Source organism: Engraulis encrasicolus, unplaced genomic scaffold (assembly GCF_034702125.1).
Source record: "Engraulis encrasicolus isolate BLACKSEA-1 unplaced genomic scaffold, IST_EnEncr_1.0 scaffold_104_np1212, whole genome shotgun sequence".
Taxonomy (NCBI): Eukaryota; Metazoa; Chordata; class Actinopteri; order Clupeiformes; family Engraulidae; genus Engraulis; species Engraulis encrasicolus.
Window position 1 is genome coordinate 134886 of NW_026944515.1, and position 17614 is coordinate 152499.

The 17614-nt window shown below is 41.9% G+C and overlaps 1 protein-coding gene across 1 annotated transcript; it reads right to left on the reverse strand.

Annotated features, from left to right (window-relative positions):
• Window positions 1-7018: 7018 nt before the first annotated feature.
• LOC134441985 (E3 ubiquitin/ISG15 ligase TRIM25-like) lies at window positions 7019-17322 on the reverse strand. Its single transcript, XM_063192358.1, has 8 exons — window positions 16712-17322; window positions 15295-15390; window positions 14512-14745; window positions 10883-11051; window positions 10756-10779; window positions 9760-9811; window positions 9335-9624; window positions 7019-7035 (listed from the first exon to the last, which is right to left on the reverse strand). The coding sequence occupies exons 1-8, from the start codon at window positions 17297-17299 to the stop codon at window positions 7019-7021; spliced, it is 1470 nt and encodes a 489-aa protein (XP_063048428.1). The 5' UTR covers window positions 17300-17322.
• Window positions 17323-17614: the final 292 nt, after the last annotated feature.

A 17614-nucleotide genomic window follows, 5' to 3' on the forward strand; every position in this document is an offset into this window, starting at 1 on the left:
TGTGCTGACTTTTGAACACCACAGTAGGCAATACCCACTGAGGTTGGTTGCCTTTAGCTCTGGTTAGCATGATGTAGGCAGGCAACCGTGGTGAAGGACTGTTAGACTACTGTATGCATACGAAGTGAAGAACATATGGGCTAATGTTGTGTTAAGCTATAGAACTATAGTGGGGTCGTAGGCATGTGCATTTTTTCTCAGTCATTTCAAATGGGTGTTAAAGTTTGGTTTTCACTCCCAAGTTGAAGTTTAGGGTCTATAGAACAATTTGAGTTCGAGTGTCAAACACACAGATAACAAAATGGCCTGCGGGGGGCGCTCTAAAATATTTAAACCAGGGCTCCGAACCGGTTCAAGGAACGAAAACGAAAACCGAAAACGAACGAAATTTTATGGAATTTTACAAGGAACGGAAACGGAAACGAAAACGAAATGGTCTTCAAGTGTTCCGGAACAAAAACGTTATTCTGAAATCCACAAACCGGTTAAAAACGTTTTTTTTTTCGTTCTCTATATTTCATACAAGTGCACGATTTTGTTTGATGAGTAACCATGGCGACGAGCAGTCTTTTAGTTCGGCTACTGACGTGTATGAGGGCAAACATGCATACAGAAACAGCATTTTGCTTCACCTCTTGCCGCCGATTGATAAAATATTGAGGAGCATTGGCCAATCTGAAGCCCCCTGCACACTGGGCAATGCGGTCACCGCATCACCGGAGTGGTGGCCACCTAGTGGACACCGTATTACCTCAGAAAAACTCCCGCAAGCAAGGTCTAGTGGTGGCTGTTTGAAACATGGCGGACGGAGCATAAAATGCCACCAAACTTCTTTATTTGAACAATACAAACGCTTCGTTTCACTTTTTTGAAATGTGTTACTGATAAAGATCATGTGTGAAAAGTATTGCTGTGTTTGGTGATGAATTTGGTTTTCGTAATTTCGTATCAAATCATAACTGCTTGTTTTCTTGTCCACCTATCTAGTGTGGATTAAATAATGATAAAGTTTGGACATTATCACTGTTTTTAACAGCTTAAAACGGCGTAATTTTGATATTTATCTATTAATTTTTGAGAAGATCCTTGGGAAATCCTCAAGTGTTTATCATCACCATAGCAACAGCTCTCTTCACCGCACGGTCAGGCACGGTATTTTCCGGACGAGTTGAAATATTTGAACGTATGCGGAGGCTCTCGGATGCGGACTTTCTTCCGCACCGGACTGTCCGGACCCCAACCGCATACGGAATGCGGTTCTCCATAGACAATGAATGGTTAACGGTCAAATCGGATTCGTATTACCGCATGTAGTGTGCAGGGGGCTAGAGTGCGACTGCATTGTATGGAGAAAGGATGTGCTTCCAGAAACAGTGTTGCCAGATTGGGCCGTTTCCCGCCCAATTGGGCTGCTTAGGATGGTCGTGTGCAGGTAAAAATGGCATTTAGCTGAAAAACCCACCCAATTTTTGTCATAGAAATCAATAGAATTGGGCGGGATTTTGAGCTTCTAGGCGGGTTTTGAGCATTGGGCTGGAAATCATCAGCCTCATCTGGCAACCCTGTCCAGAAATATTCTAGTCCTCAGAGATTTTGATAGGAAACTAGAACTAAACTGTCTCTGTTATCCTGGCTTTCTCGTAGTGATTGGAAGTTGGCTCTAATAAACCCGCCCTAAAGTTGTTGACCACCAATATCAAATAAGTTTTTGTAAGAGAAATGACACTTTACCCGCGCTGTTCTTCAGTCTCATTCACGGACAGTAGGCCTACAGAGTTTTATATTGACACCATGGAGAGCAAAAGAGAACATGTCTTGAGATCGGCGTTGGGATTCCTACAGGGACAGAGTATTTTGGACCATACAGTCTATGATTTGCAAAGGAATTGGATAGGCGATTTGATGAACCTAATTCGCAGAGTGCTCTCGAGAGGCAACTGGTGGGTAAGTCATGTTTAGCTTACTACTTGTAATGGCACCGCCGAGTGCCTCGATGTTCAATGCGGTTATGGCAAATTATGTTGTCGTAAAGTTACTGAAGTGCTTTTGTTGTGCGCAGCGTATCCCACTGTCGGTTGTAGAGAAGAGAGGTGAGAGCTGGTGTTTTATGTGCTGTAATCAAGGACGTCTTATTTATCTGTTGTTGTGGTCAATGCGGGATAAAGTCATTCGTGGCAGATGGACAGACGCTAGCTGACGTTAGCTGGCCCGCTCAATGTTTCGATGGTTTTCTCAGTATTGCGCAATATTTCCTGGCTGTCATCACGAATAACAGTAGGTCGCGTGTGACAACAAGCAGGGATAGAGAAAGACAGCGCATTTGTTGTTGTTTAAGTTATTATTCTCTTCTGTCGTGCAGAGGGCTGGGCTGATGGGATGGACTACGTGGAAACTCTTACTATTTTGTGACGCTTCTGTTAGGCTACAAAAGGTCTCCGGTTTTGTGGTGATGGACTTGCACTGGAATGGTTGGTAGCCGATATCTGAGAGCATATCCGAGGTTTCAGACTATGCAACCTGTCCCTTCTCTAGAACTAGTGACCCCTTGCATCGTGCACATCTCAAAACAGTTTGGGATTTTTTTGTGGAGCAAACTGAGTCCCTTTTACGTTTCACTTGCTGCAAACCTCATCATGGCCTATTAAATAGAGCAAGAACTGAAATCCATGCCTATCGACACCTCTAAAGGCTATGCTGACGTTTACCTGCGCTATTCCAGAGATTTTTTTAGGAACTCTCTATGGCTATTTTTTTAAACTCTCTCTGGCTATTCTGTATTGTGCCTCCCTAATCAACATCCACCCACCGCTACTGGGCTGGCATAGGCTACTTTTGATAAGAATTATAGGCATCCGGTTAAATCTGCCAGGATGGATAGCCCATCTGAGTGTTTTTGGGTGTGTTATTATTTTTGAGAATAGCTGTGTAAATCAAGGGGAAATAATGAGTACGTCTATTCTAAGATAAAGTCCACGAAAATAGACTTAATATGGCCGTTAAACACTGCAGGAACGTTAAGAACGAACGTTATTTTTCGTTCCGAACCGGTTGAGGAACGATATGTTTGTGGCAGAATGAATGCAGGAACGAAAACGTTAAACTGAAACTTGCCTGAACCGTTCGGAACGGAACGATTGAAAAATAATTTCGTTTTCAAGCCCTGATCTAAACTGCTATAACTTTTTATTAGTTTAACCAAATTTAACATATGAGGTATGCATGGATTCAGCATTAAGAGGAGGAGCTGGTGAGCTAAGTATTTGGTTACCAGATTAAAGACACACTATGTCATAAACACACTTTTAGTCCATGGACAGCAAAATTCAGGGGTTTTTTTTAAGATAAAGGGTGGAAATGCCCTCCAAGTTGTAATGAAACATCATTTATTGTTACAAGTTATTGTAAATTGAGCCTGGTATATCATTCAACTTGATTTGTTCAGAATATCCCTGAAGCACAAAGATACCTAGGATACTTATACGCAAATATGGCTGCATAAAGCCTATGTGATATTTAGGACCCAACTTGCAACTTTGAGTTTATGAATTTAGGATCACGAGTATCAACTTTTTTCGATGAAGCCATATTCTATTCACACATAAAATCACAAAAAAACGTTATATCTGGAAGAAAATAAATCAATAATAACAATAATAATAATAATAATAATAATAATAATAATAATAATAATAAGACTGCATTTCCGGAGAGACAATGCTATTGGTATGCTTGCGGATTATGCACACACACACACACAGAGCTGTTGTATACACACACAGAAACACGAGGGAAAGAGATAGAGGTGTGTGTGTGTGTGTGTGTGTGTGTCTGTGTCTGTGTGTGAGAGAGAGAGGTGTGTGTGTGTGTGTGCGTGTGCGTCCATGTATGGAGATGCTTCAGGTGCCTTTCAGCAATGGGTGGGTAGGGAGAGGTAAGGGTGGGATTCGAACCTGCAACCCTCTGACAGACCAACACCCTACCCAGTAGGCCACTGCCACTTACTGACAGCAGAGGTCTAAAGTTCTACAAGGCTGCATGTGTGTGTGTGTGTATGACTGAAGATTCTAAAGGTGACAGTTTGGCAGTCAATAGCTGAGTAATATGTGCAGCCTTATTTTTACGCTGTCATATCTTTTGCAAGTTGTCAGATGATATTGACACACAAATGGCACAAACCTGTTCTTCATGTCAAAGCTGAGATCACTTTTCTTGGCCAAATGGTTCAGTCAAAAAATGGACATATTCAGGCCTATGCGCTGAGCTGTTCACACATTTTTTTGTAAGTGAATGGGGTCACATCATAGGGATTTTAAAACTGCTCTCTTTGAAACATTTTTAAGAGTTGGCTTATGATCTTCACACTGTTTGTATTCAGAGCCAATAACTCTCTGACAATGCCTTTACCTTGTTGATACAAAAACCCCAGGACAGGTCACCTCTCACTCTAACTGCCACAGTTTGTGACATTATCATCTTGACCATTCTACCATTCATTTCAATGAGGGGGAAAACAGAGAAAACTGAGGAAAAACAAGTCTGGTGAACGAATGAAAGGGGGTAGGCCAGCGAAATATACTCCACCCTGAGACCTTTTCGAGCCGTTCGTTTTGGCACTCGAACCGTGTCTCTATCTCAAACGCTGCAACGATTCAAAGCCGCCGTACTAATGAATGACGATTCCCATATGCCGAGGTGAATGGAAAAATGTAGAATAATAATAAACTGTTGGTGGGCAATTAATATGCTTTCCCGCAAGCATACTAAATAAGCTGCTGGAGTAGAATTAGTATGCTTGCTTGGGGCAAGCAGATTCCTTTGGCAAGCATACTAAATAATACTATAGGACTATTTCATACATGGTAGACACAATCATCTGCTCTGGGAACTGTCCATTTGTTACCAGCGTAGTTGACAGAAATGAAAACCATTCTTATTATCTGCATTTGCCAGAAATGCCTGCCAATCTGGTAACAAATGAACAGTTCCCAGATTTGGACTACACTACCAAAGCAATGCAGTTGCCAAAGATGTTTTCCAACTAGAGGTGAAGTGCAGCTGTTTTTGTACTTGTACAAATAGACCTGCCAGATCTCGGTGCAAGTGCATGAAGGCAGAGTTAAAGTGCACACGTCTGTGCAAGTGCACATACAATTTCTAAGACTGACCACTGACTGTTTTTGCATGTGTTCTCTGTCATAGTTATTGTAGAGTGGAGTATTGGAATAAATGTTAGCTCTATGGTCTTCTGTTTACTTTTTGAATGCAAGAAAAAATTATGTTCCCCATAGTATTTATCATCATCATCATCATCACTATTACCATTATTATTATTATTATTATTATTATTATTATTATTATTATTATTATTATTGATTTACTTTCTTCCAGATATAAAGTGTTTAAGTTGTGAATAAAATGATGGCTTGATTGAAAAAAGCTGGTACTCATGATCCTAAATTGATAAACTCAAAGTTGCAAGTTGGGTCCTAAATATCACATAGGCTTTATGCAGCTATATTTGTTTATATGTATCCTAAGTATATGTGTGCTTCAGGGATATTCTGAACAAATCAAGTTAAGTGATAACCCAGGCTTTATTTACAATAAATTGTAACAATAAATTATGTTTCATTGCAACTTGGAGGGCATTTCCACCCTTTATCTTAAAAAAGCCCGGATTTAGCTGTCCATTGGCTAAAAGTGTGTTTATTACATAGTGTGTCTTTAATCTGGTAACCAACTATTTAGCCCACCGGTTTCTCCTCTTCATGCTGAATCCATACTTACCTAATATGTTAAATTTGGTTTAACTAATCAAAAGTTATAGCAGTTTATATATTTTAGAGCGCCCCCCGCAGGCCATTTTGTTATCTGTGTGTTTGACACTCGAACTCAAATTGTTTTATAGACCCTAAACTTCAACTTGGAAGTGAAAACCAAACTTTAACATCAATTTGAAATGACTGAGCCTATTACGACCCCACTACTGACTGTAATCGGATATTAACATGGTGGTTATGCATGGCATGGAAGTTGCCTACTACTGGTTTTTCAAATTGTTTATCTGCTGCCTTGATCCATGTGGTGATAGCCACACACAAACTCACACTTACACTCACACACACATTTTGAAATTGTAAATGCCTTCATTGCTGGTATTTTTTTAAATAGTAAGGAAAGGGGCCTCTGAAACATCTCTCGCCCCCCCTGCCACAATACCAGTGCTCCGCCACTGATCTCGCTGTCTGTGCGATGTCAACTGGCCTGGGACAGTTTGGTGGTTTGGCAGTACAGAGAGTAACCGAATGTGTCGTCTTCAAGATTAACTTTTATTATAAAAGCAACTGTCTCCAAAAATGTCATGTTAACTGGCGTCTGCGTAACATCCAGTGAGAGAGATTATGTCGCTTCATTTTCAGTTTGTGTTTGTGCTGAATATAATGCTTGAACCAATTGGAAGGGGGGGCCCCTCCAGATGGGGGTACTTTGACTGAATTGTCGATGTGCTCGCTGTTCTGCAATTTACATTTTCACGTTGTTGTCGCTGATGCAAACCTATTGGAAGGGGGCCCCCTCGAGCAAGGGGGTATTAGGGAGGCGCTGTTGCTTCCCTCGCAGCAGAGCCCTTCATACAGATGACGGTGCCTTATTATGAAGCTATTTAAAATCGTCATTGCTGTTGGGGACATGACCTGTCGTCCTTGGGGGCCCCACCTATTCAGGGGCCCTAGGCAACTGCCTACATTGCTTACCTTAACGCAACGGGCCTGCCCAAGACCCCTACACCAAACAAATCACAAGTGCCCTAATGTTACATAAATGTTCATTCTGATATTAAGGTGGCATAAATGTAAATTCCAACACGTGTACATGTTTATTGTGTTTGCTGTGAAGCACTGTAGTCATGATGACCAACAGACTGACTTTAAATTCACTCTTCACAATTAAAATGAGTCTCCAGGTACTCTTCAGAAGTGGTACATTGTTTGCAGTAGGCCTAATAATTTCATTGTGTACATTAATATTTGACACCAGCTACAAAAGCAAAACAAGACACATTCAGTAAAACATCACCCCAAGACCCATCCTCTCTGGCCGTAACTTTACTCTTCACAAGTGGTAGATTTTTTGGAGCAATAATTTCATTATTTAGGCTACATTAACCTGTGACACCAGTTACAAAAGCAAAATGTCACCCCACCATCCATATCCTTTACTGTAAATTCACTCTTGATAATTAACCCATTGACGCCTAAGGCACCTGCAAAAAAGGGTGCTGAAAGCCTAAGCCCTTTTAAAGAAAAGCTGCCCTGCCTATAAAAACCTAAATATCTCAGCTTCTGAAGCACATTAGAATATGCACTAAGTTGCATTTAAATGCTAAGACCCTCATCTTTCATTAGGATGTGTTCATTCATCTCAAACAAACAGAGATTTTTCATAAAGTTGTCTCAAATCTCATGAGCCTGAATGTTGTGTAATGCAGCTCCAGGCGCCAGGACCAATGTTGTGCAACGCAACATCAGGCATCAATGGGTTAAAGGGGAAGTTCAGCACAATAGAAGCTAAATTACACTGCTAAAGGGGGTTGACTAATGAGAGTTGCTACCAACGTAACATTCTCACCACCACCCTTGCATTAATGTTAAAGGAAACAATTCCTGTGTGATGTCTTTATTTGTACCTCAACTCTAATATGCATCATAAATATGAGGACCAGATAGTATTTCCAAAGCCATGAGAAATAATGACAACCATCTACCAGCACACAATAAACCTGTCAATGAGTGTGTGTGTGTGTGTGTGTGTGTGTGTGTGTGTGTGTGTGTGTGTGTGTGTGTGTGTGTGTGTGTGTGTGTGTGTGTGTGTGTGTGTGTGTGTGTGTATGTGTGCGTGCGTGCCGTGTGTGCGTGCATGAGCGCGCGTGTGTGTATGTACTGATCAGTGTTGCCAGATTGGGCGGTTTCCCATCCAATTGGGATGCTTATGATGGCCATCTGCGGGTAAAAAGTGCATTTTGGCGGGTTTGTCTGTTAATTTCAGGCCATAGAAATCAGGTCTTTGACAGTTTTCTTTTATTCAAATTGGGAGGGATTCAGTGCTTTCAGACAGGCTTTGAGATTTTTTTTGGTCTGGAAATCATTATTCTCATCTGGCAACCCTGGTACTGAATGACCTTCATCAGCAGCATGTACCTGTAGGAGCCTCACAACAGCTTCACTGATGATTCATCATCTAAATAAAGGCCAGGGTGTGATGAATAGTGTGTGTGTGGAGAGAGAGAGAGACAGAGAGAGAGAGAGAGAGAGAGAGAGAGAGAGAGAGAGAGAGAGAGAGAGAGAGAGAGAGAGAGAGAGAGAGAGAGAGAGAGAGAGAGAGTGTGTGTGTGTGTGTGGAATGCAGAGGCCCCACAGGAGCAGAATTTACAACAGCTTCACTGATGATTCACCAAATACATAAAACCCAGGGTAGAGTGTGTGTGTGAATGTGGTGTGGACTCTGTGCAGGAGGGTCATTGTGTCTCCCCTGATGCTGTAGAAGGCCAGAGTTCCTGCCCTGTGATCCACATACACTCCTATTCTGGAGATGGCCACTAGAGGGAGTGAAGTGTGTTCATTATTATGGTAGAAAGTGGGGCCGTAGCTGCAGAGGTACAGGCTCCAGGACTGATCATTAAATCCAAACCAACTCTCATTGCCCTTTCCTTTCCTGCTGATGCTTTTATATGACACTGCTATACCAACACCTCCACTCCACTCAACCTCCCAGTAGCAGCGTGCAGACACACCCTCTCTACACAGCACCTGAGGCCACACATCAAATCTGTCTGGATGATCAGAATATGACTGGGGGGCCCCAGGTCTCAGCTCCACCCTCCTGTTCCCCTCAGACAGATGGAGGTACCTGTGTGCTGTGTTTGGATCCAGAGTGAAGTGACAGGAATCTGATGGAGGAAAAGGCAGGACACAAACAGAGTTTTATTTCTGTGTGTGTGTGTGTGTGTGTGTGTGTGTGTGTGTGTGTGTGTGTGTGTGTGTGTGTGTGTGTGTGTGTGTGTGTGTGTGTGTGTGTGTGTGTGTGTGTGTGTGTGTGTGTGTGTGTATTTGTGTATGTGTGTGTCCAACTGACCATCAGACACTGAGACAGAAAACATCACATTGGTCAAGATAAGGACATCAACACCATGCCCTACATGCAAACACACATATGCACACACACACGCATGCCTGCACACACACCCGCACGCACGCACACATGCACGCACACACACACACACGTGTGACAGAGAGTATTTGAGGAAATCTGTGTGTGTGTGTGTGTGTTTCCAACTCACACTTTAAGAAGTCCTCTCTAGTCACTTGTTCAGGTTCAGCAGTAGGAGCCGGGCTAACAGTCACAGGCACTGGTTCAGCAGTAGGAGCCGGGCTATCAGGCTCTGGTTCAGGAGTAGTAGCCGGGCTAACAGTCACTGGTTCAGGAGTAGTAGCCGGGCTAACAGGCACTGGTTCAGCAGTAGGAGCCGGGCTAACAGGCACTGGTTCAGCAGTAGGAGCCGGGCTAACAGGCACTGGTTCAGGAGTAGGGGCCGGGCTATCAGTCACTGGTTCAGGAGTAGGGGCCGGGCTAACAGGCATTGGTTCAGGAGTAGGGGCCGGGCTAACAGGCACTGGTTCATGTTCAGCGGTGGAGATCATAGGATGAAGTGAAACCACACAAGCTAACACACACACAAACACACACACCATCGTCATACCCATCCCCATCCTCATCCTCATCTTCATCCCAATCCTCCTCCTTGGGGCAGCATCTCCTATAAAACAGACAGGTAAAGATGAGGGTGCACTCTGTAAGTCCCTTTGTGGAGTATGGATTGATAACTGCAGTGGTATTTTACAGGAATCAATCACAAATGTATCAAAAGTCTTCAAGCAGTTCAGGATGCAGCTGCCAGGCTTCTTACCAGGACCAGTGTTGCTAGATGTGTCTGACCAAATCTCGCCCAAAAGGTTCTCAAAAACCGCCAAAATGCGCTAAATTCCGCCCAAATTCAACAAATTACATTGACTTCTATGGGCCCAAAACTGGAAAAAAAACCCGCCAAATGGCCAATTTTTCCCGTTTTTACCCGCAGACGCTCATCCCAAGTCTGGCAACACTGACCAGGACAAAGGAGTGTCCTGTTTTACCCTCACTGTGCTGGCTCCCAGTAGGCTTTAATGTCAAGGTCCTTCTGATATTGTTATTGCATTGATTATTGATTAATAAAGCTCCAAAACACTTAACAGGCTCTGCTATAATTCATTTTGAGATTGTTGCCACTTTTACTCAACTTGAGAAAACAGTATGATTTCCCTTTTTTGTGTGTTTTTGGAATTTCTGTCAATCACCACAACTTTACAGTACACAAACAGACAACCTTGTACCTGGCAAAGCAAAGGAAGAAAGTGGGCTCTTTTCTCTCCGTGATGCTGCTAGATATTTGAGGTCACAGGTCAACACAGGAGAGAACACAAAAGGTAGTTTATGTTTTGGGAAAGCTGCGGTGACTGGTTGAAATGGCAATATCAGCCTGAATTCACGGGACCTGCTGAAGTTGCATTTGGCAATATGGCGAAATCCTAAAGGGTCTGATAACTCACTTGAAGTGTGTGTGTGTGTGTGTGTGTGTGTGTGTGTGTGTGTGTGTGTGTGTGTGTGTGTGTGTGTGTGTGTGTGTGTGTGTGTGTGTGTGTGTGTGTGTGTGTGAAGACTTACTTGTTGTGATCTGTGCCTTAGTTGCTGTTTTGAGTAAAGGCAGAACAATGTTGACAGTCATGAGTAATGCACAAATCTTAAATAGATATGTTGAATAATATGTTTGCCAAATCCATGTTTGACCAACCTGCTGCAGATATCTTGACTATTTCCCGCTTGAAGATTGAATCCAACTTCTCCTCCAGCTGCATCTTCAGAGCAGACACAGAATCCTTCAGGGGCTTAAAGAATTGGCTTTGGCTGAAGGTCCTTCTGGTCACATCACTGTATGGATCACCAGCTATAGACCCAATGTTCTGCACAGACACCATTGGTAGAAGAAAGGTGTGTCAGTAGCTTTGTGGACACTGTCATTTTAATTTGTACTTTGAAATATGCATAGTTAAATGGTTTTGCGATATTTAAGTTTAATTAATTAGTAAGTGACTTTATCACATAGCCTAAAACATGTCCTATGTACAGTCAGGCTAGGCCTTTCAAGAATTTGCAGGCCAAACTCATATGGACTACATGGAAAAAAGGACTAAAATTGTGCATACACACACATAATATTCAAATGGTAAGACTTTATTTTAGGGATACATCTATTAGCACTAATACATACAATGTGCCTGTATAAGTAACTTGTAAGGCATGTACAAAGCAAAATCAAACATTTGTTAGGCATGTATTCACAAAGTCTTGTCCATGCACAATAAGGGATTTATTACCAATTTAACCTTAGTAAGGACCTAGTAGGCCTTAGCATTTGCTTAGTACATGCCTTACAAGTTACTTATGCAGGCATTAACATTGTATGTATTAGTGCTAATAGATGTATCCCTAAAATAAAGTGTTATCATTTAAATTTCACAAACAGATTCCCATCATAGATGAAGTATGCCTGTACATAATGCTGTTGCATATTTTCTGTTGCATATGAGTTTGAGCTGTGTCATTGGCAGGGGTCATCTCATATTCCTGTGACACACCAAATTTCATGCTCAAATCTTATTATGCCATAGTATGTCAATGGTGTATTAGTCGAGTATATATATGGCCTTAATACACCAAACCCCCAGAAAATGATACAAAAGGTTTTTCAACTGATTTTAATACATCCAGGTGCCCTTAGTAACATACTGAAAATATATCTTCAGGAAAGGTGTCATTTTCAAGATCAAAGTTTTTCAAAATACCCAGAAATGTTGTATTTGTGAAAATGAAATGTTTTTGTCAGCAATATATACTTGTCAAAATTGCCAGATGCTAACTTCCTTATATTGTTCAACTTCACTATGTCATGCTATTTGCATGAATTAACATGTTTTCAGGATCTGTTTGGTTGGAGTGCTGTTAGGGTGGATAAAGACACTACTGCTATGGTAATATCCATGTGCTGTTTGTCAGGGCACATCATCAGTGATGAATCATGGTGTCACTGGGTGTTTTGGGTCTTTCAGCAGCTGAACTGAACAGACAGGAGCCACTACTTGTGTAAGTAGAGGGCAAGATGAAATGGTTGGAGGGAGACAATGTCCTGGAAGGAACATGGGGGTTTAGCATAGCTTTCAGATACGCCAGAGTAGGGCCTGTTGTAGCTTTGTAGGCAAGGGTCAGGGCCTTGTATTCAATTTGGGCATGAAAAACAGTAGCGACATGCAGTGGCATTTGCAAAGGTATTATTGCACAAGCTGGAAGACCAGTCAGGAGAGAGTTGCAGTAGTTGAGGTCAGATGAACAGTAGGCCTACCAGAAGTGGAATCATTTAGGTCAGGCACAGTCTCATTGTATGTATATTTAAGTTACTGAGAAGCAACATGACTGGGAAACTGAGGCTATGGGGTCAGAGGATGATAGATAGTCATCAATAATGACACCTCGGTTTCTTGAGGCCTTCTTTGAGGCAACAGCAGAGTCCATATTGAGTTTGATATCATGGCAGCCTGAATCTTTGCCTGGGATCACCAGCAGTGCTGTTTTAGCGAGGCTCAACTGCATTCCATCATACTTGTGGAAAGTTCAGAGAGGCAAGCGGTAAGGTGTGCGTAGACCATGGAGTCATATGTCACAAATTACAGATATGACTGTGCTTCATCAGTGTAACAGTAGTATGATAATCTGTGAGAACAGATGACATGACCCAGTGACTTGGTGTACTTGGAAAACATGAGCCCCAGTAAAAGCCCTTAGGACACCCCTGTGGAGAGGCTATGAGTTGAGGACAGTTGACCTTGCCATGATTATTTTACAATTATTTTATCTAAGAGGTGTTAAATAACCATGTTTTGAAAAAAATGCTAGCTGGCGTGTCTGCACAAAGATCTTTTGATTGACTACAAAACAAAATGAGATGTCCATACTCTCTTCTGAAGATACCTTTTGGCTTACTAGAAACAAAATAAAAGAGTCATTTTGAGCCTGGCTTTTTCAGATTGTAAGTTTTTGCATTTTGAAATGTAATGCACATTTAATTAGACATAGTCTGATTACCATATTAAAACATAACATTTCAGAAAACCTGCAATACATTTTTTTCTTACAAATATGTGAGGAATCACCGGGTTAAGTTTCATGGTGATATCGGCAAGCTACATTTTTTTGGCCTATTCACCTGGAGTGTCTCTCGGCCCTTATAATGAGCCTATAGCAGCCATGTTGAAAATAACTAATTTCCCAAAGTCAGATTTTACTTAGATTTTTAGTATGTCATTTAGGAGGTCCAATAGTAATAGAATCCATGAAAAAAAACTTTTGTATAATTTTTTTGGGGGTTAAACCCTAAATGTACTTGCCTATATGTGGGCCAACTGTAATACACATTTGAAATGATCTCGCGGGTCAAATAAAATCACTCCGCGGGCCAGATTTGTTGAGAGGTAGGGTGGATTGTATGAACTGTGGCAAGTGTTTGTATAAAGTTATTACACCAATATTTTGTAATAACTAAAAATGCACTCTGAGAGTGCAGACCTCCGTCAAGGAAGCTGTTTGATGGAACATTTGACTATGTTACCCACTACCAGGACGAAACAAGGAGAAGACGCTTTCAGTTCTTATGCTACAAAAGCTTGGAACAGCCTTCTGAGATTACAAAAACTGTTCCAACGCCGAACTGTTTTAAAACCAGGCTAAAGGCGTACCTCTTCAACCTTGCCTATGCCTAGGTCTGTCCATCCCAACATCCCTTTAGAGCTCTCCCATCCCTTGTCTCTGGGTTTTAGGGATTTTAAAGCTTTTTTATGATTTTGTATGGTTTTATTTAAAAAAAATTGTCTCGCTTTAGCTTTTATTCAAATATACCTTTAAACTCTGAACAAAATTCAAAAGACACCGCACACTGCTTACTTTTCTTACTTTGTTTTTTTTATAACATACATCTTGCACTTTCCATTTTTTTATGTTTCATTTTTGTGTGTGAAGCACTTTGAATTGCCTTTGTACGAAATAAATGTACCTTGCCTTGCCTGTTTAACACCCTATTTTTTTATTTTAAGTCTTTCTGCCTTCTTTTTGTGGAGTTACAGACTGAAATATCAAAATTTGCACTGTCCCGTAATACAATTTGCTGTCACTAGGGCGTCGAGATTTCTAGGTTAGCAGTGGTGAAGAATCTTTTTTTGAAATTCTAGTTCCGGTTCGGGATCTGGATCACCACCAGAATTTAACCACTTGTTCCTTGGGTCATTTCCAACAACTCCACCAAGTTTCATCCAAATACGCTCATACTTTTTTGAGTTATTCTGCTGAAACAGACAGACAAACCAACATGCCCACCTTGAGGAAGTGGATGGGATCCTTTGTCAGTGAAAGCTGCTTCATCTCAGCATCTGTCCTCTTCAGCTCAGCTATCTCCTGCTCCAGTCGCTTCAGGAGTCCTTCAGTCCGACTCACCTCAGCCTTCTCCTGAGCTCTGATCAGCTCTGTCACCTCAGAGCGCCTTTGATCCATGGAGCGAGTTATATCAATAAACATCCTCACACTGTCCTTCACTGCTGTCTGTGCACCACACTGATAGGACACACACACACACACACACACACACACACACACACACACACACACACACACACACACACACACACACACACACACACACACACACACACACACACACACACACACACACACACACACACACCTCAGTCATGAAGGAGGATCCTTTGGGCTACAAGTCTGATGCCCTAATCGCTTACCCATAACTGGTCAATGTACAAATACACATTTTCATATAAATACTCCTACAAGCATTTACTGCTGAGGCAATGCAGTTCTTTCTACCGTTTGTTCCATATAGGTTTGTTATTCTTATTCTATGTTGTTACGGATGAACTGACATTTGGTCGAATACTCTATAAGGGTCTGGTGTCATATAGCCTACAGCTTCACACACACATCTCACTGTCATATACAAGTCTTTTAGAATTTATTGTAAAAAAAAAAACTTTTAAAAAATGTATGATTTTACAATATCCTTTCCCCATGGGACAGCTGATTATACCACTTGTATCTTAACCATAATTCTGCTGCAGATTGTCTTCTCCCCTGGTCAGTTCTCACCTTGAGAGTCTCCACAGCCTTCCTCAGCTCCTGCAGCTCCTTCTCCTTCAACTGGATTATCTGCTGGCATCTCTTCTGGCTCTGCCCCAACCCCTCCTGGAACATCAAGAATCAAAACAAACAAGATGTGTCAAAAGTACGTTTTTTAAAAAAGAAACACAGCTTCCTTCCAACACAAGTAAGATATGTGAGTAACCAGTTGACCCGTATACTTGTCTTATGATCAGCTAATTCTGCACTGGTCAGATCAAGTTTGTGGTGTGCTTTCAGTGTTTTTCAGTAACAACACAGTCTATCTCACTAGGTGCAATGGAGTAAATGGTGTAATAGCCATGTAATTCCATGTACTACTGTTGTAATTACACCACAAAAGTACTTTTACTTTTACTTTTGACACCTCTGCAACAAACACACACTATGTATGTATCTATGTATGTATGATCATTATTTACTTTGTACAGTTTGTCTTTGCATATGACTTGTGGATGTCCAATGTGTCTTCCAGGATGTGTTTTGACCGAACCCTGTACCCTGGGTGATCATCTCTAATTAATAGCTGGCCATGGACATGCAGTATATGCTAAAGCGGAGGGAATGGGCAAATATGACTAAGCTAAGTCTTAGCCTAGTAATGGATTTCTAGCAATATTAGCGGACAAACTATTAATGGAGAATCTAGCTATATTAATGGTCTGCTAATGTGTGAGTGTGGTCCGATGATCTTCTCTGTGCCTCGGTTTGATTGACGAGACCTTTGTGATGAAGTGTGTAGCGTTTTTGAAGTTGTTTATAGCGGGGAAACATCAGAAAATAATAGGCCTATAATTGGCCCCGCTGTGATGCATTGGCTGCGTTTTTCGCCAAAATGCTTAAATTAGCTAACTCCATAACGGCGCGGCATTGCCCGGAATGGCTCATCATTAGATACATTATGTGGCATGGGAAAGCAATGGTGAAACTTTGATTTTACGCCGGAACTATCCTTTAAGGGCTGCATAAATGCAATTTTGTTGATTGCAGTGTACACTTGTGTGCTGTGGAGTGCTGTGTCACAATGACAATGGGAGTTGGAATTTCCCAGTTGGGCTTTCACCTTCATTTCACTTCACTTCACAGACCAACATGTGTGGGAAAAGCAAGGCAAACAGGTTGTGTGTGCGCCACGTTGTGAATACTTAATGACCGGAGCTCAACCTGTTTTTCTACATTGTTTGGATATACGCACAGACTAGAATACAGTACCTGTCATTATTAGCTGGCATAAACTGTAACTATATAAACACGAAAGACAGGTTACAGTGTTGTCAAGTGTAGTAACTGCGGGTTTTCAGTATTTAATTGAGTTACGACTGTGTGGCAGATAGAAAATTCAGTCGTAGAGAAGTGTATAATATGTGTAAGGGAATACACATCTTACCTTTTTCTGATTCCACTCTTCCGTAGCCGTGATCGTGTCGTGGCCTTTATGATCGTCCATTGTACACAGATAGCAGATGCAACTCTGGTCAGTGCGGCAGAATATGTCAGCAACCTTGTTATGACGGGGGCAGATCCTCTCCTGTAGCTGGCCAGTGGCATCGATCACATTGTGATTTTTACCATGAAGTTCATTATGGGTTTCTACATGAGTTTCACAGTATGACTTCAGGCATTCCAGACAGGACTTGACAGCTTTGAGTTTTCTCCCAGTGCAGACGTCGCAGGACACATCTCCAGGTCCAGCATAACAGTGAGCAGGAGCAGCAGCTTGGATACTGGTCTTCCCAAAATTCTCCACCATTTCGGCAATTAGAGGGTTTTTGTGGACAGTCCTGGAGTCAAAGATGTGTTTGCAATTGGGGCAGCTGTATTTTCTTTTTTTCTTGTCCTTCTTCTCCTCATCCCACCAGTCATTGATGCACTTCCTACAGTAATTATGTCCACATGGAATCGCCACTGGATCCCTAAACAGCTCACAACAGACTGAGCAAGTGAAGGACTCTTCCTGACAGAACACAGATGCCATTTTGTAGCTCTACCAAAGACCAAGTGCACACTCTGAGAAGCAGCAACAGAATGACAGCTGACTTCCTCAACACTTCCTCAGAACACAAAGTTGGGGATTGGCCAATCAGAACCATTCTTCTTAATAGGAAACGTAAAGGTAGGAGCAGGTAGGATGGTTGTGGGTGTGGTCAATCAGGTGTCTGTTCCTGCTTGGAAGAGGACGATGAGACATGTAAAACTTGTAAATGTTAAGCAAGTCACTTGAGTCACGTGTAGAAAGACAACTATTTTGAGAGGTGTGCTTGCCACAGTCTTGATCCACTGAGAACACACA